The sequence below is a fragment of the Octopus bimaculoides genome, chromosome 21, assembly GCF_046866305.1.
Source record: "Octopus bimaculoides isolate indiv1 chromosome 21, ASM4686630v1, whole genome shotgun sequence".
NCBI classification, from domain to species: Eukaryota; Metazoa; Mollusca; class Cephalopoda; order Octopoda; family Octopodidae; genus Octopus; species Octopus bimaculoides.
Window position 1 is genome coordinate 2,752,164 of NC_142948.1, and position 24,700 is coordinate 2,776,863.

A 24,700-nucleotide genomic window follows, 5' to 3' on the forward strand; every position below is an offset into this window, starting at 1 on the left:
ATTTGTTGTTATTTTACCTCATGTGTCCAGGTAAAGGTAACTTGCTGTATCGTTTCAAACTAGACAATGGTGAACTCATCCTCAACACCCCTACACACTCCTCTATATGTATATACACACCCACACACACACTAGTGTGTCTATGTCACTTTATTTTTGTCTCTTCTTCTGTAGCGACTTCTCTCACTACTACCACTTTCGTGTTGTCAAGGACGCCATATTTTATACACACCGGAAGCTGTACAATAAACATCCGCTTTTCGTTGTTAGGGGTAGGCTTTTGTTCGAGGACATTCTTCTTTCCATTACTCGTCTTGTCTCTGTAGATTTTGAATTCTAATCCAGTTGTAATCAACGTCGTCTTTCTTGGTGTTAGTAGGTCAATAAAGTAGAATGAACGACTAACTCCTTCCCCATAAAATTTCAGGTTTTGTGCCAACATCAGAAGCCTAAATTCACCCAATTTTATAAACCTACCTCGGCTGGTTTTTACCATAGATTGGGCCATGCTACTCCGTTTTTTGTTTCTTCATAATTCTCTGAGAGATGCGTATTTCTAATGAAATTTGTCAGAGATACATTTTCGGGACTACAGATTACGAATTATGTTCATAGCATTTTATTTTATTTTTAATTTTGGAGCATTCTTTTCCCTCAGTCTTTCTTCCTGTTCAGTACATCTCGAGGTGAAATTCTGCCATAGTCAACATCGTCACGGTGCTGGTGGTTGGACAAAATAAACAACTGACTTTTCCCTAAAGTTAAGGGGGATTTTTCTTCCAATATTACAAGCCAAAACTCACCCTTTGCCTGTCCAAAACATTTTCCTAAGTTTGTTCCTAAGTCTATACTGCTTGTCAGACTTTTTGTTGGCCCTTGTCTCATACGTTTCTGAGTAATATAAAGCTTTCCTTTTCAAAGTTCAAACTTACTCTGGTAATTAAAAAGAAAAAAGGAGGAATGTGTCTCATAAATGATACATGTACACCGGAGAAATGTGTCCTGTATATTAGATGTTGTAACAGGACAGGCAACCGGTTAACCAACCCAGATGGGGAATACTTGCAGATAGGCGCCTCTCATCTTGATTTTATTACCTTATAACTTCTTGAAAAATACGGAATTCTTAGTCGAAAGTCCTTTTTCTCAAACAAATCTTTTCGAGTGTGAAAATTACGATTACGTTGATAAAAGTTTTAAAAAAGATCCAAATAATCTTTTTACTTATTTTATCGATCCCAGAAGGATGAAAGGTTAATGTTTACATCTTGACCCGCAAAATTCGGATGTTGTGAATTTTCCGAAGTCTTCTCCCCACCCCACTGGAATAGATTTTCCCCACAAATTTCTTTATAATCGTAATGACCGATATAAACATTAATCGGATGAAAGGTAAAATCGACCATGGTGGACGAGATGTTGCTAAGCATCTCCTAGCTGTGTAGTGAAGAAGTTTGTTTCCCGATCATGGTTTTTAGGTTCAATCTCACTGGAAGCACTTTGGACAGGTGTCTTCTATAGCCCTAGGCCAACCGAAACCTTATCAGTAGATTTGGGAGAAAGAAACTGAAAGAGCTCAATTCTCAGTCTCCTCCCATTATTCAGCATCATCATTATCATCCTCCAGGCCATTACTGAGGAATTTAAGACCGGCTACTCCGAGGAACTATTATATGCTGATGATTTCACTCTCATGGCAGAATCTCTAACAGAATTGGGAAAGAAATTCCCAGTGTAGAAGCAAAACCAGGAATCAAAGACCCTTAAAGTTAATTTAGCAAAACAAAGTTCTAGTAAGCAAGAAACTAGACAAGACTCTACCACCTTCAGGTAAATGGCCTTGCTTGACATGTAGGAAAGGTGTAGGCAGAAATTCCATGCAGTGTACTCAGTGCAAGCTATGGACCCAGAAGCAGTGCAGTGGAATCAGAGAATAGTTAACAGAGAAAGGAGTGTTTGTGTGTGGAAGATGCAGAGGAGACATGGGTAACTGATTGTAATCAAATGCTCTGGAAGCTCTCTACAGGTTGTAAATAATTTCCGTTTCTTAGATGACCTAATCAGCAGTGGAGGAGGATGTTCCAAAAGTGTAATTGCTAGAATAAGATGGGAAAAAATTCAGAGAGCTTTTACCTCTGTTGGCAACCAAAGGTCTCTCTCGGAAAGTTTGTGAGGATCCCATTGACCCAATTTGCTGACTTTTCTGATGGCACGCAAGTGTCAATGAATGGTTGAAAGACCAAATCCATGCTTCTCTGCTAGCTCCTTAACAGTTACAATGGGAATTTTTGTTGCATTAGGATTTGCAGGACTTCCTCATCAAGCTCTACAGATCTTCCAGGATGATGATTGTCTTCTAGGCTCTAGTTTCCAGCTTGGAACCACCGTTGACACTTGTGTACACTTATTACCTGATCCCCATATACTACATTAATATTCCTCACACTTTCTGTTGTGTTGTTACCTTGTGTTGAACTCATAAAGCAAAATATGCCAAATATGCTCCTTTGTCACTTCCATCATAGCTTTGAAAAAATAACTTAAAATCAAACTGTACTCTTCAAAACTTGCACTAAGAATAAGCTCAAGGTAAAATTACTACCTGCTTTTATTGCAAGTTGATGCAGGTAGTTTATCCCATCCCCCTCTGACTTTTAGTTCATGCAACTGAAAAAAAAACACATTATTCATGGGATGATTCAACATCTTGAAATAAAAAAAACACAAATCTTGTAAATACAGCTACCCAGGGTTTCCTGGTCAAAATAATTTATTCCACTGTTTATCATGCTGAAAACAAGACCATTTGTCAATTGTCTTCTGAGCAGATCATGTTTAAACAAGAAACATTTCTAAAGAAAGAGACTAGATAAACCCAAAAGGGTCTCTTGTTTAAACATCAAAAGGCAATTGACAAATGGTCTTGTTTTCAGCATGATAAACAGTGGAATAAATTATTTTGACCAGGAAACCCTGGGTAGCTGTATTTACTAGATTTGTGGCAGTTTTTGTTTTAAGATTATCTTTACTCTCTTAGCTGATCAAGTGCATCTGAACGTGTTGAATCATTACTACATAATATATCTATCTATCGTTGTGTGCAGGGGTAAATGTCATAAGTGAACATAGATCATACTTTGATTAAATAAAAAGCACATAAAAAGCACCAATTGAGTGTTGGGCCTCATGGAGGCAGTGACAGATGATCAAGAACTTTGGTGATATACCATTCTGTGTATACCTGTCAGATAAGAGCATAATCATGGCTGGTGCCAATAACACATAAAAAACAGCCACTACACTCTTGGAGTGGTTGGTGTTAGGAAGGGCATCCCACCATAGAAACATTGCCAAATCAGATTGGAACTTGGAGTAGCTCCTTGACTTACTAGTTTGCAGACAAACTGCCTGACCGATGCCAACATGGAAAATAGATGTTATATGATGATGATGATGATGACTAACAAGCAAAAGAAAAAAATAATTAATTTGATGAAGAAACATTCAGTTATATCAGTTCTTAGATTTTATTTCCCTACAAGCTGAATTTTGAGACAGAATCACACATCATGATGAACACTGATATGTCTTTTTAGATGACTTTTTTCGGCAAATGAATTACCACAGACACCGCAGTGGAATGGTTTCTCTCCTGTATGGATACGTTTATGAGACGTGACCTGACCAGCTTGACAGAATGATTTACCACAGATGTCACAGTGATAGGGTTTCTCTCCTGTGTGAGTGAGTTTGTGAGTAGTCAAGTTACTACTTCCTGAGAATGATTTACCACAAATATTACACTGATATGGTCTTTCTCCTGTATGAATCCGTTTGTGTTTACCTAATGCACTATTGACAGAGAATGATTTGTCACAGACATCACAGTGGTATGGCTTCTCTCCTGTATGTATACGTTTATGTCTACTTAAGTTACTGCATATAGAGAACGATTTGCCACAGATATCACAGTCATATGGTTTCTCTCCTGTATGAATACGTCTGTGTACAGTTAACTCACCATTCTGAGAGAATGATTTACCACAAATATCACAGTGATATGGCCTCTCTCCTGTATGAATATGTTTGTGAGTGTTCAAGTCACCAAGCTGAGAGAATGATTTACCACAGATATCACAGTGATATGGTTTCTCTCCTGTATGAACACGTTTGTGAGTAGTTAGGTTACCTTTTTGAGAGAAAGAAATTTTACAGATATCACAGTTGTATGGTTTCTCTCTTGTATGAATGAGTTTGTGAGTAGTTAAGTCACTACTTCCAGAGAATGATTTACCACAAATATCACAGTGATATGGTTTTTCGCCTGTATGAATACGTTTGTGTTTAGTTAAGTGACTTCCATCATAAAATGACTTACCACAGATATCACACTGATATGGTTTCTCTCCTGTGTGAATACGTTTATGCTTTGTGAAGTGGCTACTATCAGAAAATGATTTACCACAAATATCACAGTGATATGGTTTCTCTCCTCTATGAATACGTCTGTGAGTAGCTAAGTGACTACCATCAGAGAATAATTTACCACAGATATCACAGTCATATGGCTTCTCTCCTGTATGAATACGTCTGTGAGTAGTTAAGTGACTACTTACAGAGAATGATTTACCACAGATATCACAACAATACGGTTTCTCTCCTGTATGAATACGTTTGTGAGTTGTTAAGTTACTTTTATGAGAGAATGACTTTTTACAGATATCACACTGGTATGATATTTTCCTCTTTTCCTTCTTAATATCATTGGGGAAATTCATTCTTTGCCTCTGTCTATTATATTGGGCTTTGTTTTCACACATTTCGTTTTCCATCAATCTTTATCTCTTTCCACAATATAGATGTTTTTCTTTTTGTTCTGCTATATTTCCATCAACTGTGATCTTGATTAATATTTGAAGATGCTGCTAACTCCTTTGCAATCCAATTTTAATTAGAATATAAATCCATCTTCTACACATTCCAAACAGAAAATTCGGCTATTAATCTGTATTTATTGATGCCAATGTTTTCCATAGAGTTTTTCTGTCCTAACAAGTTGATAAATATTGATGGATCTCAGGCAAATAATTCTTTTATGGCAACATCATCTACATTCTGAAATAAAAAGAGAACAAATATAGAATATAGAGAATATTTCTATAAAAAGTAGACGTTTTACTACATTTCTTTTATGTGTTTCAAATTTTTGGCCTAATCTCTGGTAGCGCTTCATTTTAAGAACCCCAAAACAGTGAAAGACAAAGCAGACCTCAATGAGGTGTGCAAAGGGAGAGACAAAATGCTGCGAAGCATTTTATCTGATGGACTAAGGATTTTGACTACTCCCCACCTGAAGAACAATGGAAAATCCTTTCTAATATAGGCACAAGGCCTGAAAATCTGGGGATGGGGAAAGTCAATTATATTGACCAGAGTACATATTTTTATGGATCTCAAAAGCATGAAAGGTTTAAGCCTCCCTTTTAACCTTTCATAACATTTTCTATACTTTTGAATTTTCAGAAAACCTTTGTGAATTTGTGTTCTACACACAGGAATTCATGTAATTATGGAAGAAGGGTTTATTTTAATTCAACCTTTTTAAATATTCGAAATCCTTTGACATCCAAATTTGCAATGTTAAAAATATTCACACATTTCCATAGCCTATTATGGATTGTGGATCAATGTACACCACGTAACCAATCATAACTCGTGTTCGTATTTTCAGAATTATTTTGTGTTTTGTGTTCTACACACTGACCTTGTACAACTGCAAAAACATATTTTATTAAAATTTTCCCATTCCTCCTCCCACCCAATAATCCTTATGGATACTCAAATTAATCACACACGTATTGGGGACTGTGAAGTAACTGATGAGATTTATCCACAGAGATTCAAAACAAGGCACATTCTTTTACTTATTTCAGTTGATTGATTGCGGCCATGCTGGAGCACCGCCTTTAGCCGAATAAAGTGGTCCCAAAACTTATTCTTTTTAAGCCTCGTACTTATTCTATCAGTGTCTTTTGCTGAACCGCTAGTTGTGGTGACAGAAACATCGGTTGTGAAGTGATGGCTGGTGGGAGGTAGGGGGGGGGGTCAGACACAAATATATACACGACTCGCTTTTTCTCTCAGTTTCCGTCTACCAAATCCATCCACAAAGTCTTTGTAGGAAAACGAATACGAAAAAAAAAAAAAAAAAAAGCGCGCTGACGACCCTGGTGGTGGGACTTTCGGAAAATTCACAAGATCCTATTTTTCCGTCATAACTTCCGGTAAAATGGATATATATGATATGATCCAAAATACGTGTGTTATGTACAAAGTTTTCATTCCTGCTTTTACACAAAGAGGAGAAGCAACATATAAATCTTGTATTAACAGTATGTAAGAGTGTGTGTGTGTGTGTGCGCGATAATAAGATATCTTCATATACAAACCCATAGATTTTATGTTGATGTAGACACATATATGTTTTTCACTAAGATGCAAGTCGCAAATATAGAAGATGATGATTCGTTGAGCAGCTGCAAAGAAGTGAAGCTTTTAACCAGCCGTGGTTTGTGTGTAGTTCAGAACGAGGCGAGACTATCAAAACGTGACTAGCGGAATCAAAACGAGGCTAGCTACGTCACCGATGGATTCGTCTGCTATGTAGAATAACCGAAGTGGCTCTGGTCCGGTTATGACTATGGCTACGCCACGATCGTATGGGAATTAAGACAGCATCGTTACTTCAGGAGAATTTCTTCTTTACTTAACTTTCTTCCCTTTGTCTTTGAACACATCCAAACAAACAATAGAATAACTTAGCTAGTCTTAACAATAAACTCTCACTCTCTGCTTTCAACATAAGTCTTTAAATACATCCTGCTTTCCTCTGTCTATATTTTATCTTCTAAAAGAGGTAAATGTGAGATTTCATGGTCCCTATTTTTGTCCACGTCACTAAAAATGGTGTCGGAACATCTATGTCCCTCACAATAAGTATGTTGCGTGTTTCAGTGATCTTCCCCGTTTTTAGAATAATTTTCGAGTTTGAAAATGAAAATAAATCAACCGTTAACATCAATATTAAATTAAATGACGAAATTCCGATGTCATTTCTATATGGAAACCTTTCTATGTCACGTGGCGAAGATATTTACTTTCAATTATATTTTCATTTTTGTTTTCAATAAAACCTGTTGTTTTTTTTAGGATAACGTTGTAATATGTTCTAAACGTTATACTTCAGCGATTAAAAAAAGAGTGATGTGTAATAATGGCAGAAACGTTAGCACACCGGGCGAAATTCTTAGCGGTATTTCTCGTTTGTCTTTAATGTTCTCAGTTCAAATTCCGCCGAAGTCGTCTTAACCGTTCGGGGTCGATAAATTAAGTACCAGTTCCGCACTGGAGTCGATCTAACCGACTTTCAGAAAAATGGATGTTTTTAATGAAATTGTCCACGAATATGTGTGTAGCGTACGACTTAAGGGAAATTTCTCTCTCAGTTATATATACATGAATACGGACGTAGTGGATAACAGCTAGCCTTCGGCCACACTTTGGACCCTGTTATGTCCACTATTCTGATTGGTTGGTATTGGTGCAATTTGTCTCTTGCTCTACTGCATGCCAATAGGCAACCCAACCAATCACAGCTTCAGATAAGGTAACATGTGACAGTCTCTTCTAAACTTCCAGTGAGCAGACTGCAGGCTCTAAAACTTCAGCAACACAACGAGTTGAGGTCTTTCGGTTCGAGACATTTTGAGGTCTAACCACTGACCACAGAGCACACGGTCAGTTCCAGCGAAGACACAACAGCAGCCACATGGAGACTCAACACTCAACCAACAGCATACGACAATCTCCATCTTCTTAATGTCGTCAACAACTTCTTGCTACTTACACAGCAACCGATGTCAGGTCAGGAGAGCTCGTACTGGTGGCACGTAAAAAACATCCACTACACTGTCGGAGTGGTTGGTGATATAAAAGACATGCACCCATAGAAACCGTCCCAAATCAGACCGGAACCTGGTGCAGCTCCCAGGCTTACTAGTTTTCTGTCAAACTGTCTGACACATGCTAGCATGGAAAACAGAAGTTAAGTGATAATGAGGACCAACAAGCAAAAGAAAAAAAAAGTAATTGGATCAACAAACGTTCAGTTGAACCAGTTATTAGATTTTATTGGCATACAAGCTGAATTACGATACAGAATCACACGTCCTTATGAACACTGATATGTCTCTCAGCAAATGATTTACCACACACATCACATTGATGTGGTTTCTCTCCTATATGAACACGTCTGTGCTTCGTCAATTGACTACTTTCAGAGAATGACTTACGACAGATATCACAGTGATGCGGCTTCTCTCCTGTATGAAGACGTCTGTGTACAGTTAACTCACTACTTATAATGAAAATGATTTACTACATATCACAGTCATGTCTTCTCTCCTGTATGAATACGTTTATGGTAAGTTAAGTGACTACTTACAGGGAATGATTTACCACAGATATCAGTCATATGGCTTCTCTCCTGTATGAATATGTTTATGTCTAGTTAAGTGACTACTTACAGAGTATGATTTACCACAGATATCACAGTCATATGGCTTTTCTCCAGTATGAACACGTCTGTGTATAGTTAAGTCACTACTTCGAAAGAATGATTTACCACAGATACGACAGTCATATGGCTTCTCTCCTGTATGAATATGTTTATGGTAAGTTAAGTTACCACTTTGAGAGAATGATTTACCACAGATATCACAGTGATATGGCTTCTCTCCTGTATGAATACGTTTGTGTATAGTTAACTCACTACTTCGAAAGAACGATTTACCACAGATGCGACAGTCATATGGCTTCTCTCTTGTATGAATCTGTTTATGGTAAGTTAAGTTACTACTTACAGAGTATGATTTACCACAGATATCACAGTGATATGGCTTCTCTCCTGTATGAATACGTCTGTGTACAGTTAACTCACTACTTCGAAAGAATGATTTACCACAGATACGACAGTCATATGGCTTCTCTCCTGTATGAATATGTTTATGGTAAGTTAAGTTGCCACTTTGAGAGAATGATTTACCACAGATATCACAGTCATATGGCTTCTCTCCTGTATGAATACGTTTATGGGAAGTTAAGATATTATTTCTAGAGAATGATTTACCACAGATATCACAGTGATGTGGCTTCTCTCCTGTATGAATATGTTTGTGTGCAGTTAACTCACTTCTTTGAAAGAAGGATTCCCCACACATATCACAGTCATACGGCATCTCTCCTGTATGAATACTTGTTAGATATCACACTGATATGATATTTTCCTCTTTTCCATCTTAATATCATTGGGGAAATTCATCCTTTGCCTCTGTGTATTATATTGGGCTTTGTTTTCACACATTTCGTTTTCCATCAATCTTTATCTCTTTCCACAATATAGATGTTGTTTTTTTTGTTCTGCTATATTTCCATCAACTGTGATCTTGATTAATATTTGAAGATGCTGCTAACTCCTTTGCAATCCAATTTTAATTAGAATATAAATCCATCTTCTACACATTCCAAACAGAAAATTCGGCTATTAATCTGTATTTATTGATGCCAATGTTTTCCATAGAGTTTTTCTGTCCTAACAAGTTGATAAATATTGATGGATCTCAGGCAAATAATTCTTTTATGGCAACATCATCTACATTCTGAAATAAAAAGAGAACAAATATAGAATATAGAGAATATTTCTATAAAAAGTAGACGTTTTACTACATTTCTTTTATGTGTTTCAAATTTTTGGCCTAATCTCTGGTAGCGCTTCATTTTAAGAACCCCAAAACAGTGAAAGACAAAGCAGACCTCAATGAGGTGTGCAAAGGGAGAGACAAAATGCTGCGAAGCATTTTATCTGATGGACTAAGGATTTTGACTACTCCCCACCTGAAGAACAATGGAAAATCCTTTCTAATATAGGCACAAGGCCTGAAAATCTGGGGATGGGGAAAGTCAATTATATTGACCAGAGTACATATTTTTATGGATCTCAAAAGCATGAAAGGTTTAAGCCTCCCTTTTAACCTTTCATAACATTTTCTATACTTTTGAATTTTCAGAAAACCTTTGTGAATTTGTATTCTACACACAGGAATTCATGTAATTATGGAAAAAGGGTTTATTTTAATTCATCCAAGTTCCGGAGGAAAAGCCTAATTTGTGATTTCAAAGAGTTTGTAATATTTAAAAAGGTTGAATAAAAATAAACCTTTTTTCTATAATCACACGAATTCCCATGTATAGGACACTGGGTCGATGTAATCGACTCCATCCGTTTGTCTCTCCCCTCTACGTTTAGCCCCCTGTGGGCAATAAAGAAATAAATATTAATGTATCACACATTTGTAAAAAGTAATCAAAAGTGAAACGAAAGTGTCCGGGCGTGGGGCCGAGCGTCATTACATCATTCATTTTACGTTTCATTTAACCTTTACATCCGTTTTCACCCATTCATGTTTGTCTCGTCTTGTGTCCTTGTATATGATCCCTTCTGTGTTTTGCCCCCTGCGAGTAATGAAGAAATATAGCATATGACGTACTACCGTATAGCGGTTGTCGTCGGCCGTTCAAGTACGTGTTATCAGATGGGGGGGGGGGGTAATATTTAATTACTATAGAACATTTACAGCGTTCACCTTTTGTGGTAGAAGCATATATGATACAAAATACGTGCGTTATGTACAAAGAAAAGTTTCCTTTTACACTGAGAGGAGAAGCAACATATAAAACTTGTACTAACAGTATGTATACATGTGTGTGTGTGTGTGTGTGTGCGATAATAAAATATTTTCATTTACAAACCCATAGATTCTATGTTGATGTAGACAGACATGTTTTCACTAAGATACGAGTAGCAAATGTGGGAGATGATTCGTGGTGTACCTTCAACCAGAGCCCCTTTAGGAAACTAAGGTTGTGGCTTGTATATGGCTCAGAACGAGGCTAGTGTATCAAAACGTGACTAGCGTAATCAAAACGAGGTGGATTTTCTAAAATTCTCCACCCCTCCTAAAATACCCACCCCAAATGCATATTCGGAATCTACATCATATTCGTAGAGAATTTCATTGCAAAATATCCATTTTTCTGAAAGTTATGATCATCCAAAGCCGGTGGCGGGCAGAATCTTTAGTTATGCCACGTTGCAAAAAGATCAAAAAATGACTGAATGAAGAAAATAATATAAACAAAAAAATACGTCGCTTAAATCGCTGCTATTGTTAGGAAGTTAATGTGAGTGGTCATATGTAGTGATGAAGGACCTCTCATATCTCCTGACCTGATGGTTATAAAAAAAATAAATATATAAATATAAAAGAGTGTTAGTACGACATAATTCGCCAGTAACACTTCTCTATGCGCATGCTCAACCGGGTATTGACTTCTGGCTGTTATGATGAGAGGAAGACCTACATAAACAAAAAAAATTAAACGGACGAAATGTTTCGGAAGAATAAAACTTGGGAAATAGAGTTATAGAAAACAAACCATATTCACCAGTTATCTATCCACACATACCTTTTATATGTATTCTTCTCCATTCATCACAACATATGACCACTCTCATTAACTTTCTAACAATACCTGCGATTTAAGAGGTATTTTTGGTTTATTTTCTTCAGTCGTTTTTTGATCTTTTTCAATCAATACAATGTTTGGGGCTCTTTGTATTTAATATCACTTCCATATTCTTGTTTTGACACTATGTAGTGTCCATCTTGTTTATAATTAGAGAATATTTTAAGAACAATGTATATATATATATATATATATATATATATATATATATATATATATATATATATATAAAATGTATGTATATAGCATAGCAGTTCAGCAAAAGGGACTGATAGAATGAGTACCAGACTTAAAAAGAGAAAGTACTTGGCTTGATTCAATTGACTAAAAATTCTTGAAGGTCGTGCCCCAGGATGGCTGCAGTCTAATAACTTAGGCAAGTAAAAGATAGAAGATATGTATGTGTGTGTATGTGTAGACTTAAAAGATGAGTCCTGAGGTCAATTTCTTCCACTAAAACTATTTAAGGTGGTGCTGCAGCATGGCCACAGTCAACTGAGTAAAAGAATAACAGAATTACTTATGATGGGATAGTGTGAATGGCAAAAAGTTAAATATCTTAATTTTTGAGAGCATTTCATTGGGAGTCTAGGTCCTTGTAGGTAAAGGTGTAGATAACCAGCAGCAGAGGACATACTGGAGTTTCTGGCCAGGGTTCAATACCATCCTGAGCAAAGCCAAATGGTTTTTCACTTACTTTTTGTTTCTACATCTGCAAAAATATAAAATTATATAATAATAATAAATGTAGGAGTGGCTGTATGGTAAGAATCTTGCTTCCGAACCTTTCTGGGTTGAGTCCCACTATTTGGCATCTTGGACAAGTCTTTTTCTGTAGGCTCAGACTGGCCAAAGACTTGTGAGTGGATTTGGTAGACAGAAACTGAAAGAAGCCAGTTGTGTGTGTGTGTGCTGGGAAAGATGAGATATTTAAATCTACTTTTATTATTGATTGGACGCAATTATAGATTTAAGTAGCTCATTTTTGACAGCAATTATTGGGGGGTAAAGGTGAGTGTAGATGAGCCGGGTGAGGGGGACATTCTGAAGTGTCCTGTCCTGGGTTCAAACCTGGTCAGGATGGGGGAAGAAGGTAAGAGTCTTTTTATTTTTTTTTTCGTTTATACAAAAATATTTTTTAAAAATTTTAAAAATTTCTAGATAGAAATTGAAACCTCTACCTTCATACAAGGGTGTTAGTTAAATTACTAACACCTTTAACCATTAGGCCATCAAACCAACACCTGAAAAACAGATTAAAAATGAGATATTTAAATCTATTTTTATTATTGATTTGGTGCTGTGGTAGATTTAATTATCTTATTTTCCACAGAAATTAACAGGGCACCCAATGTAAGTAAAGACAAAGATAAATAAGCAGTGATAGGACATCCTGCATAATCTGGTAGTGGGTTCAAGTCAGACCAGAGTGTAAGATTTTTCATTTTAATTTTTTTTTTTTTTTTAACAATGGTTTCAAAAAAAACTTTAATAAGTGGAGATTGAAACCTCTATCATCTTGCAATGCTATTGAACTAATTATAAATACTTTTATTCAGAAGGTCGTCTCTGCAGCAGCAAGAACAAGCTTAAAAATGGGATTTTTATTTAAATCTATTCTCAATAATGATCTGATGCTGTGTTAGATTTAAGTATCTCATTTTTTACTGAACCTCGAAGTGGGAGACCCAGTAAACCAGTGGGTTAATGGCATGGTGAGGCAGAACAACAGCTAAGATTTGAGATTTTGTCCATGGTTCAATAATGTGCAATATTATCCAACTCTCTCTTTCTTGGTCTACAACTTGTTGGGGCAGAGTCCTCAAGTATCTCTGCCATAGGGTCCTATCAGAAGCAACTGATATAATTGGGAAGTAGACTTCTTAACTACATTCCCATGTTTATGCCTGTTCATGAAAAGACAAATTAAAAATTATGGAGTTAAAAGATTATGCTATGTTAATTTGTAGGATCAAAGAAATATTCGATAAAGATAAACTATAGCAATGTTTCATAAATAATCCAGTACATGGTTTTGATAATTCAATGAAGATTTATTGAATTGTCACTACACAGCTGTATATTCTTTTTTGCAATGTAGATTTTCAGCTTAAATATGTGTTATCATTACAAGTTAATTTTCCTGGACTTTAATTTTTATAATGTTTACAAAAAGTAAAGTGCAAATAGAAGTTTACATCTCTAGTTTATCAGTATAGAAATGTTGTAAATTTCCCACTGTTGAATCTCTACTTGTATTTCTTTTATCTTATAGTGATTCTCTATTATTTCAGGAATATCAGATGACACTGGCACAAGAATATTTTACTTTGGATAGTATCATCAATGTTTATCATCATTTAAAGACTAAGAGAAGATGTTATACAGAAAACATACCACCTTGACTTTATTAAATCTCTTCCTAAATATTTCCTGTCAACTGAAATATTCAAATTGTGTACAAGGTCTACAAAAGTAATTTGCATTCTAATTAAACTTAAATTTGCTGACATTTTCAAATATCACCAATGAGCAAAGTTGGTGAAAATTTCATAGGAGAAAATATAAATATTAAAGAAGTGGTGAGTGAATAATAATTATGGAAAATGAACTATGTGAGATACCAGTAAAAGTTAAAACAGAGCCTGAAAGGATTGATTTTGCTTCTGAGATGCTAAAAGAGACAGAAAAAACATCATACCACCGTGACATATGTGGTGAATCATTCTTTCAAACCAGTCACCTAACTACTCATAGAAGTATCCATACACAAGAAAAGCCATATCACTGTGATATCTGTGGATCGTCCTTCTCTCAGAGAAATGCTTTAACTATACATAAACGCATTCATACAGGGGAGAAGCCATATCACTGTGATATCTGTGGTAAATCATTTTCTGAAACAGGAAACTTAACTACACACAAACGTATTCATACAGGAGAGAAGCCGTATTGCTGTGATATCTGTGGTAAATCATTCTCTGTAACAGGTCACTTGACTAGACACAAAATCATTCATACAGGAGAAAAACCTTATCACTGTGAAGTCTGTGGAAAACCTTTTTCTCAACGTATTCATTTAATTTTTCACAAAAGCATTCATACAGGAATCAAGCCATATTGCTGTGATTTCTGTAGTAAATCATTTTCTCGAAATGAAGGCTTAACTAAACACAAGCATATTCATATTGGAGAGAAACCATTTTCCTGTGATATATGTGGTAAATCATTCTCTACAAGCAGTGACTTAAATAAACACAAGTGCATTCACACAGGCAAGAAACCCCATCACTGTGTAATCTGTGGTAAATCATTTTCTGGAAGTAGTGAGTTAACTACTCACAAACGTATTCATACAGGAGAGAAGCCATATCATTGTGATATCTGTGGCAAATCATTCTCTGGAAGTAGTAATTTAAATAAACACCAATATATTCATACAGGAGAGAAGCCATATTCATGTGCTATCTGTGGTAAGCAATTCTCTTATAGTAATGCATTAGATATGCACAAATGCATTCATACAGGAGAAAAACCATATCACTGTGATATCTGCGGTAAATCATTCACTTATAGAAATGCTCTAACTATACACAAACATATTCATACTGGAGGAAAACCTTATTACTGTGATATCTGTGGCAAATCATTCATTGTAAGTAGTCATTTGACTAACCACAAACACATTCATACAGGTGAAAAGCCATATCACTGTAACATCTGTGGATTTAAGTACTCACATACGTACTCATACAGGAGAGAAACCATACCACTGTGTCATCTGTGGTAAATCCTTCTCTCACAGAAATGCTTTAACTATTCATAAACGAATTCATACAGGAGAGAGGCCATATCACTGCATTATCTGTGGTAAATCATTCTCAGTAAGTAGTGATTTAACTAGACACAAACGCATTCATACAGGAGAAAAGCCCTATCACTGTGACATCTGTGATAAATCTTTCTCTGGAAGAGGTCATTTAACCACTCATAAATATATTCATACTGGAGAGAAGCCATATCTCTGTGATATCTGTGGTAAATCATTTACTCACAGTGGTGACTTAACCACTCACAAACGCATTCATACTGGAGAGAAACCGTATCATTGTGATATTTGTGGTAAATCATTCTCTCGTCATAGTCAATTAACTATTCACAAACGCATACACACAGGAGAAAAGCCATATCACTGTGATATCTGTGGCAAATCATTATCTGACCCAGGTAACTTAACTAGTCACAAACGTATTCATACAGGAGAAAAGCCATATCTCTGTGATATTTGTGGTAAATCATTTTTGGAAGTGGTGACTTAACTACTCACAAACGCATTCATACAGGAGAGAAACCATATCACTGTGATGTCTGTGGTAAATCATTTTCTCAGAAACGTCATTTAACTACACATGTATTTATTCATACAGAAGAATAACTGCCAATGGAGGAAGATATGCTATAAAAAATACCTAACCATAAATATATTTGCAGAGGAAAATAGACAAACCTATCAATGAAAACTATATTTTATTTAACTACAGCTATGTACATTCATGAGATAACTTATTGCTTTGATAGTTTTTGGTAATAATATCGTTTCAGAATATATAAGATAACATAGTACATGAGGGGAGGTAAGATGTATTTGGTCTATTGTATGTAACTGAGAAATGTATTCTCATAAATCAGGCATTACATCACTGTGTAATTTTGTTAGTAATAAATATACAAGTGATAGAAGAAAACATTTTATCACATTATATAAGATATATATGTTATATGTTGTTGGTCTTTTGTACATTAATTTACTTATCTAATAAATATTCTTGGATACAACAAGCGTGATGGAATAGGAATACCTGAGTGAAAGTGGCACAATTCAACAAGCTCTGTAGAGCAGTGTCCATTAGAGACTAGTAAAGAGAGGAATCAGTATATTTACTGGTTAGAGGCTGGAAATATGTTCTTGATACACTCTTAATGTCCAGTTTTACAAGACAGTCAATTTATCTAGTGTTTATCTATTGCCTTCTTTTACCTGCTTTAGTTGTTGGACTGTGGCCATGCTGGGGCACCAACATTGAAAGGTTTTCTCAAATTGACCCCAGTAATTATTCTGTCAGTCTGTTTTGCTGAACTGCCAAGTTACAGGGATTGAACAATCCAACACTGTCAAGTAGTGGTAGAGGAAAACACATTATTAGGTCACTATTGTATTTCTAGACAACGCTAATTGAAACAGATTCATTGGGAATCAACGACAGTTATCTCTCCTGATCAAACATTCTAGAAGATTCCAGAAAATTATTGGTAAACTTGATTAACTCCCCTACCACATGTAACTTCAAAATAACACACAGGAGGTCACAAGTAGCACATCACCTATTTAAGCAGCATTCCCGCTTAAATCAGCCTCTTCTATAACTGCTTCTTCAAGGCACAACAAGTTCCCCCACGACCTAGAGAGAGCCAGACACATGAATTCGATTTCCGATTTCCAGTCATTAGCTCATCATGGTATTCTACGTCTAGTGCCTGTGGAAAGTAAATCTCGTAGCTTGATTTATTTCTATTTACTCGGTCATCATGGAACATAGCAAGTTGTTCAAAACCTTTCTTCTTTCCAGAAATCTTTATTGAACATTGTATACTCACTGAACGCATTCATTTATCACTTGTCAGAATAAAACTTGAAGCTATTCACACAGAATGAGTGTTATTGTCTTTAACTGCATAGAGGTATTTCATCGTTATTGGATTAATATTCAGTCCAATTACTGAAGTGTTGACGTTTTTATTAGCAACTTCACACACTAAATATTCCTTTAACTAACCAACTGTTAGAAGATGGTAAAACATCAAACATTTTATTTGAGAAATTTGAACCTGGGGTCCAATGCTGAGATGAGGAAGAAGGCTAAAAATAAAGAAATTTGTTGTAAGTTTAGAAGACCTCCACTGAGACCAGAGGTGGGTTTCTCTCTGGGGAATAAGTTTCATGACACAGTTTGTCTTAATCAGAAGGAATGTATTTGCAAATTTTGGATTCTACTGCTACTAGATTAATTAAAGCAAAGAAAATGAAAGAGACCACTAGGAATATATTTTTAATGTGGATATATTTTGGAACTGCCAGTTGTATTTTCCGTTAAATGACACTGGGTGTGAGTTTCACAATAACTACAAAAAGATAAATGATCATGAAAACGTAGAGTTACTTACTGCAGGGCAGAAATGAGAAAAAGTAGTAATTGATAATAAGCAATAAGACACATAAAACATGAAGAATCTTGATATATATATATATATATGAAAACATACTGCAACATTAGTTTAAAAAAAAAAAAGAAACTATACCAACAAGATGAATGATTAATGAAAAATGCAAGGATAATGGAGACTTATCTTATTCCACATAGTTATAAAGAAGATTCAAGTAATCTAAAAAAGAGATTCTCCCACATGCAGCCATAAAGCTATGCAGCAAGTAATGTTGACTTACATGAGAAAGGAATTGGCAAATGCAGACTCCAGATTTCACTGCTACGTTTTTATAGAGCAATATGCTAGAGAGAGGTTTTCTTTAGACTACCTTTTGATATGTGTCCAAATGTATGTGTGGAAGGTGAAATTTATTTATTATTTGAATGATGTTCCTCAATCATGCTATAAGGTCACTCAAGCTGAATGCCCTAACCACTAATCCTTCACTATATCAACAGAAATGAGGAGGAAAGTCACTAAGGAAGAGTAATGAGAAATCTGAATTGAAAGACTTGAAGGTCAGATGATGTGGGTATCTATGCACACTTGTCCAGATATATCATCTGAATGTTTGTAAAATGAGCAAATTAAGGATGTAGTTTCAAGTTAATAAAGCATTGTCAAAATTGAAATCTAGGAAGAGTTCCATATCATTTTCAGTGTCAGATCTGAATATTAAAGAAAGAGATGTGTTATTGATCACAGAATTTTGTGCATAACCATTTAAAAGACTGATAAGTTGTAATTACCACATATTAAGGAAATGATTAAATTCTGATGTCGTTTAAACACCTCCTATTTTGTGGTTCCACAAAAATTACAAAGTTAATGATTTTATCACACTAAGATTTGAGAGTTTTCTTAAAAGTCACTGAAATCCTCTTGAAATGACTTTATTTGTTGCTTTTAGGGAAATCTTTTCTCGAGCTACATTTAATAAGAAGAGGTGGTAGAAATATTTTCTTGGTATCCACTTAAGTAAACTGGACAATGGTCACTCCTGGAACATAAAGTGACTTTAGTGGCCAGTCTCACTTAATATAGTGATCTGTGGTAGTATTACAAACTTATAGACATAAGACAATATTTTGTAAATTCTGCTAGCATGACTATTAGTATGGCAATCACTTGGCACTGAGATTCTATTGAATATGATATTGAATGGTATCAAGCAGTATATCCATGTTATTGCATCATATTTAGACAAAGTGAGCTACAGGAGTGTATGGCATGATGTGACCATTATGCTGCAGAGCTGCTTTCAAGCTTGTGATGGATCAAATCAAAGAGGCTCTAGAAGAATGAGACAACTCTGTGTGAACGCTGACGTCATTGTAATAGCAGAGTGAACCATCTGTTGCAAAGCATGTTGATTAAATTAAATTTTCTATTTTGGATAGTGACTCACTTGTACACTTTGGTCAAGTCAGTTACCTTCTTTCAAGTGAGAAGCTCTGCCAACATAAAATGCTCAACAATAAATAACCTAGGCTCCATATTTTCTTCATTTATGTAATTGAGGACCAGTAAAAAAAAGTCCAGCACTTCCACTAATTGTATATTCATTAACCTCCATTTCCTCATATTTAAAAATTAATCCATCACATGAGGGTAAGGAAATGAGCATTGGGCCATCATGTCACCTTGGTCAGCATGCAGAATATACATTTAAACAGACACATTTAATTACATTAAAATTACACAATTAGCAGACACTGTGATGATTTCCCCACCACAAGGTCCAGTCTTTGATGTGGTGTGAAGGCTTCTGTGCCTCAGTGACACAGATAGCTATACCAGCAGAGCATAAGCTTCTGGTATGGCCTCATGCTGAACAGGTCAATAGAAAACAGACAGAATAATAAGGGACACACTCTTCCCAGGGGTAAAAATGAGTTTGCATAAGGCCAACATCTCTACCTTGAATAATGCAAAATTACAAAAGCATCAATGACAATTCAAAACACCAAGATCTGGGACAGGAAGCCTTTTCCTCAGGACAACATATGAAATGGTGCAGCAAAATCTGAAAGGATGGCTATACGTTAAGGAAACCAACATCTTGCATTACATATCAGGCCCTGACCTACAACCAACAAAGGAGATGGGATATTGAGATATACCTGAGAAAATAGAGATCTAACTGGATAGAAGCAGAAAAGACAGCCCAGAACTGAGAATAGTGGAGAAAAATTAGATGGCCTATGCTCCTTAGAGAGAGAAGTAGATATGATATTTATGTTTTCTCTATAGATTGAGTCAAGCAAAAGACACTGATTACCTTTCTTGTGCTATAATCAGTCAAATCAGTCATGTAGTCTATTTGAACAGGCAGAATAGATTCAATGTGGTGGCCACTATTTGTCTTGGTCACTTATATAACAAAATTAAATCTAGAATATTTCATAAGATCTGTTGCAATAGTCCACTAGTGTGCCTTAGTACCACAAACATAAAAGAAAATAGCAGAGACTCCAGCAAAGAAGATCTGAAGAAGGAATTGTAATTCCAAAATATCATTGGACTATAGATAACCAAATTACAACAGGTATATAGTCCATTTTTTGTTCTATAGTGCATTGTTATACCATTCTAAACTTTTTATTCTTAACAAACAATACACAATGCTTCAAGCGAACTACAATACTCTCCTATAAAAGAAAATGTCAAGATGACTTTTATAATCACAAGACATTATTAAAATAGCAATAGTATGATCAAAAAAATATTTCAATTATAATCATTAAAAAATTCTGTCACAAAAATCATACATGCTGCTGCGAAAATGAAGGTTTTGAAATCAGCATCAGAAATACTTTCTGGTCGATACTAAAAATATCTCTGATAGAAATACTTTGTTGAAGATCATTCCTTTTTTTTTTGTAGGATTATACAATAGAACGAACATGTTTTTACAAAGTTGATACTAAGACAAATTAATAAGTCTTTATTTTATTATCTAAAGCATGAAACATTCCATTGTTCAGAAAAATACATAACATTTTTCACAGGATATAGGAATAGATACATGAATGAATATAGAGAAGATTATGTACAAACACCAAAAATACTGTCAGGTTCACCGAAAAACTATCCGATAGAAATTGTTGAAGTCATTACTTTTGTTAATTCGATGGAGTATATACATGAATGAATATATAGAAAACAAAGACTATAAATAAGACATCATACTTATATTCCGAAGGGGTATGAAATATTTTCTTCTTTCCAGATGGATCCTTACTTTTTCATAACCCGCCTTCGAGGATTTCAGGTTAGGATTTTGGTTTTCTTAAGGTGTGGCCTATCCATCCATCCAGATATTGCAGCACCACATCATTCCAACATAATACCTGTACAGAGTGGCCACTGAAGATGTATAAGAATACACTTCTCAGTTATTTACCCACAGTGTCCAATAAATCTACTGTTGTTTCCATCAGGAAATAATTAAGCTACAAAATATAGAAGTATATTCTGAAATTATTTTTACTAAAAATATCAAACTGAATTCAGTCATGAAAGATAGTCGTGTCTACCTTCTGTGAATGCATCTATGGTTAGGTATTTCTTCATTGCATATCTTCAGACACTGACAGTTATTCTTCAGAATCAATACAAACATGCACCATTAAGCCACGTTTCTGAGAAAATGATGTCCCACAGACATCACAGTGATATGGTTTCTTTCCTGTGTGAATGTGTTTGTGTGTAGTTAAACTACTTGCTGTAGTATATGATTTACCACAGATATCGCAACAGTATGGCTTCTCCCCTGTATGACTGCGTATGTGTTTAGTTAAGTTAGTTGATGTTGTGAATGATTTACCACAGATATCACAGTGATGTGGCTTCTCACCAGTATGAATTCGTTTGTGAGCAGATAATGATTCTCTACGAGAAAATGACTTGTCACAGATATCACAGGAATAAGGCTTGTCTCCTGTATGAATGCGTATGTGAGCAGTTAATTCAGAACTTGTAGAGAATGATTTACCACAGATATCACACGCATGTGGCTTCTTTCCAGTGTGAATGCATTTGTGAGCAGTTAAATGTCCACCACGAGAGAATGATTTACCACAGACATCACAAAGATACCGTTTCTCTCCTGTGTGAACACGTTTATGACTATTCAAGTTACGTGGGTCAGATAAGGTTTTGCCACAGATATCACAGTGATACGGCTTTTCTCCTGTATGAATGCGTTTGTGTATAGTTAATTGACTATTTGCAGAGAAAGATTTACCACAGATATCACAGTGGTATGGTTGCTCTCCTGTATGAAAATATTTGTGAGATGTTAAATGACTACTAATAGAGTATGATTTACCACAGATGTCACACTGAAATGGTTTCTCTCCTGTATGGAAGCGTTTGTGCACTTTTAATTTACTGTTTGAAGACAATGATTTACCACAGATATCACAGTGACATGGCTGCCCTCCTGTGTGAATGTATTTATGGACAGTCAACTGATGACTCCGAGCAAATGATTTATCACAGATATCACAGTGATAAGGCTTTTCTCCTGTATGAGTACGTATATGAATTGTTAAATAAGTACTTCGATAAAAAGCTTTACCACAGATATTACACTGATATGGTTTCACTCCTGTATGAATACGTTTGTGAGCAGTTAAAGATTTCTTTAGAGAAAATGATTTACCACAGATGTCACAGTAGTTTGAAGTTTTTCTCATCTCTTTCAACATCTCATCAGAAATATCGATGCTTTCAATCGCTGTCTCACTCAATGTATTTTCCATAATTGTTCTTCTCTCACCAATTCATATATTTTATCCTTATTTTTTTTGAAGAAATCTCTTTCAACTTCACTCTTACTTGATATCTGAGGATGGTATCTTAAACTACTCAATGGTGGATAACAAGTAGAAACGACCTTTAAATGTGAAAATTCAATTAAAAAAATACCTCATATGAATGAAAACTATGATTAGTAGTTCAAGACGGCAGTCGTGTTGCTGAACAGAAAATTACTTCCACTGCGTGTGCCTGTACGTATGTATATATATATATATATATATATATATATATATATATATATATATATATATATATATATATATAGCGAGAGAGAGAGAGAGAGAGAGAGAGAAAGTGATTGGAGATAAATATATTAAAACATAAAATATAATATTACGATTTCTTCGTGTTCAAACACTTTGTTTAAAATCTGAACTCAACTTCCGGTTGAACATGCGCATTGTTGAATATTAGCGAAGTGAGTGAGGTGTTTATAGATAAAGGTGCACATATATGCTACATATACTTGAAGTCATTGATATAGGCTTTTGCACGTTGAGACTGTTAAAGAAGCTGACTCGTCCCATCGTCGTCGATTTGCTGTAGTTTTTCTTTTTGTGTTCTTGCATTTCAGCTCTACCTGGAAATGTCGATGTCTCTTATGATGCCACCATCTTCGATGTCTCCGATGATTCGACCATCACCCCAACCCCTCAGAGTTACAGATCGCAGCTTCAGGATCCTCTGGTGCACAAAGTCAGATGCTTCACAGGAATCAACATAAGCTACAAGTAGTCCCTGCCAATAACTGCATCTGTGTTCATTGAGAACACGGGGACCCAGGATCCTGTCAGGAGTTGACCTCATTTCGTGTGAACCCCAAGTGCTCCAGTTGCTGAGATCTATGTAGATGATTTTGTTTAGAATGACTCTAGCAAAGAATTTACAAACACTGAGAAGAGTGTAACAGATCCGTAGCTGTTACAGTGGTGGTAGTCACTTTTAAATTCCCAGATAGGGATAATTATGCACCCCCCCCCCTGTTCCAGGTGGTATGATACCATTTCTCCAAATTGAGATAATGTCACAAGAACAAAACTGCAGAAGGCCCACCTTTCCTGATGATCGCCTCATGGATGCTACAAACACCAGGTACCTTCCTGCTCCTCAGCTGATTTACCACCATGTGAACCTCATCTGTGGGTGACAGATCACAGCTGGCTGGTGGGTCAGTCACCAGTGCTGAAGGCACCATGGCATCAAGAGTAGGATTAGGTGAATCCACTTAATGCAACCCAATTAATGTACAATGCCCGACAAGTGACCACCTTGGGCTCCTCTGTCAGGAGCGTTCCATCAGTGTCTAAAACTCCAGAAAACGAGAGGAAAATTTGCCCCTCAAAAGCACAGGAATCCCTCTGTAGGCAGTGAGTCAGGTGTGAAGCTTGACCTCCTCAGTTTCATTGAATCTGCTTTTCTATGTCAAGCTTCAGTGCTCTGAATTCTCCCCATCTCAGCCACAGAAGCAAATCATCTAGGAGCCCACTTAGCCTTGCCTTGCAGCTGTACTCCATCAAAAATGTTTCCTGGCCGTTTTTGGAATCCAATACACTCCCTAGCAGTTGACAGCCAAGTCTCCCTATACGTTTCCCACAAGTCCAACCAAGGGACCAGCATCAAGCTGCTGTAAATCACTCTTGCTTACACTGTTGTCTTTGAGTTTGGTGACATTCAATCTGAGACTGGCTGTCTTGAGCCTCTAAGACTTCAGTCCTTTTCTCAACTCAGCTACAACAAACCTATGGTTAGTGCACATGAAGCTAGCATTCTGAAAAATCCTGCAGCTCTGTAGGACCCTCCTGTGCCCATCTACAAGCAGATAGTTGATTTCCTTTGCCACATGATAAATATTGGAATACTAAGTCTACCAATGCCGCTCAGAATATTGGTTAGCTGGCACCAGCAATGCAAAGTCCAGGTGCATTCATGAGGGATGTGTTTTGTCTTTCACTCTGTTCAATGCCTG

The 24,700-nt window shown here is 36.0% G+C and overlaps 4 protein-coding genes across 5 annotated transcripts in view; 1 reads left to right on the forward strand and 3 right to left on the reverse strand.

Annotated features, from left to right (window-relative positions):
- The window catches only part of LOC106868788 (UBX domain-containing protein 11), a 283,501-nt gene that overhangs the window by 27,554 nt on the left and 231,247 nt on the right, over positions 1-24,700 (reverse strand). The window contains exon 1 of one of the 2 annotated variants that reach the window (XM_014914207.3): positions 18-202. The exons of the other annotated variant lie outside the window; for it this stretch is intronic. Within the exon in view, the coding sequence (XP_014769693.1) occupies positions 18-79 (62 nt within the window). The 5' untranslated portion in view covers positions 80-202. Of the gene's footprint in view, positions 1-17; positions 203-24,700 lie in introns of those variants that run through there. 2 annotated transcript variants of the gene reach the window in all.
- LOC106868813 (uncharacterized) lies at positions 3,507-8,175 on the reverse strand. The gene is made up of 2 exons (XM_089339254.1): positions 6,450-8,175; positions 3,507-5,115 (listed from the first exon to the last, which is right to left on the reverse strand). The coding sequence occupies exon 2, from the start codon at positions 4,830-4,832 to the stop codon at positions 3,561-3,563; it is 1,272 nt and encodes a 423-aa protein (XP_089195380.1). The 5' UTR covers positions 4,833-5,115; positions 6,450-8,175; the 3' UTR covers positions 3,507-3,560.
- Positions 8,135-22,915, reverse strand: LOC128247011 (uncharacterized). Its single transcript, XM_089339256.1, has 2 exons — positions 21,100-22,915; positions 8,135-9,716 (listed from the first exon to the last, which is right to left on the reverse strand). Exon 1 carries the CDS (start codon positions 22,674-22,676, stop codon positions 21,507-21,509), a length of 1,170 nt encoding a protein of 389 aa, XP_089195382.1. The 5' UTR covers positions 22,677-22,915; the 3' UTR covers positions 8,135-9,716; positions 21,100-21,506.
- Positions 14,098-16,092, forward strand: LOC106868792 (uncharacterized). Its single transcript, XM_089339285.1, has 2 exons — positions 14,098-15,338; positions 15,400-16,092. Exons 1-2 carry the CDS (start codon positions 14,243-14,245, stop codon positions 15,960-15,962), a joined length of 1,659 nt encoding a protein of 552 aa, XP_089195411.1. The 5' UTR covers positions 14,098-14,242; the 3' UTR covers positions 15,963-16,092.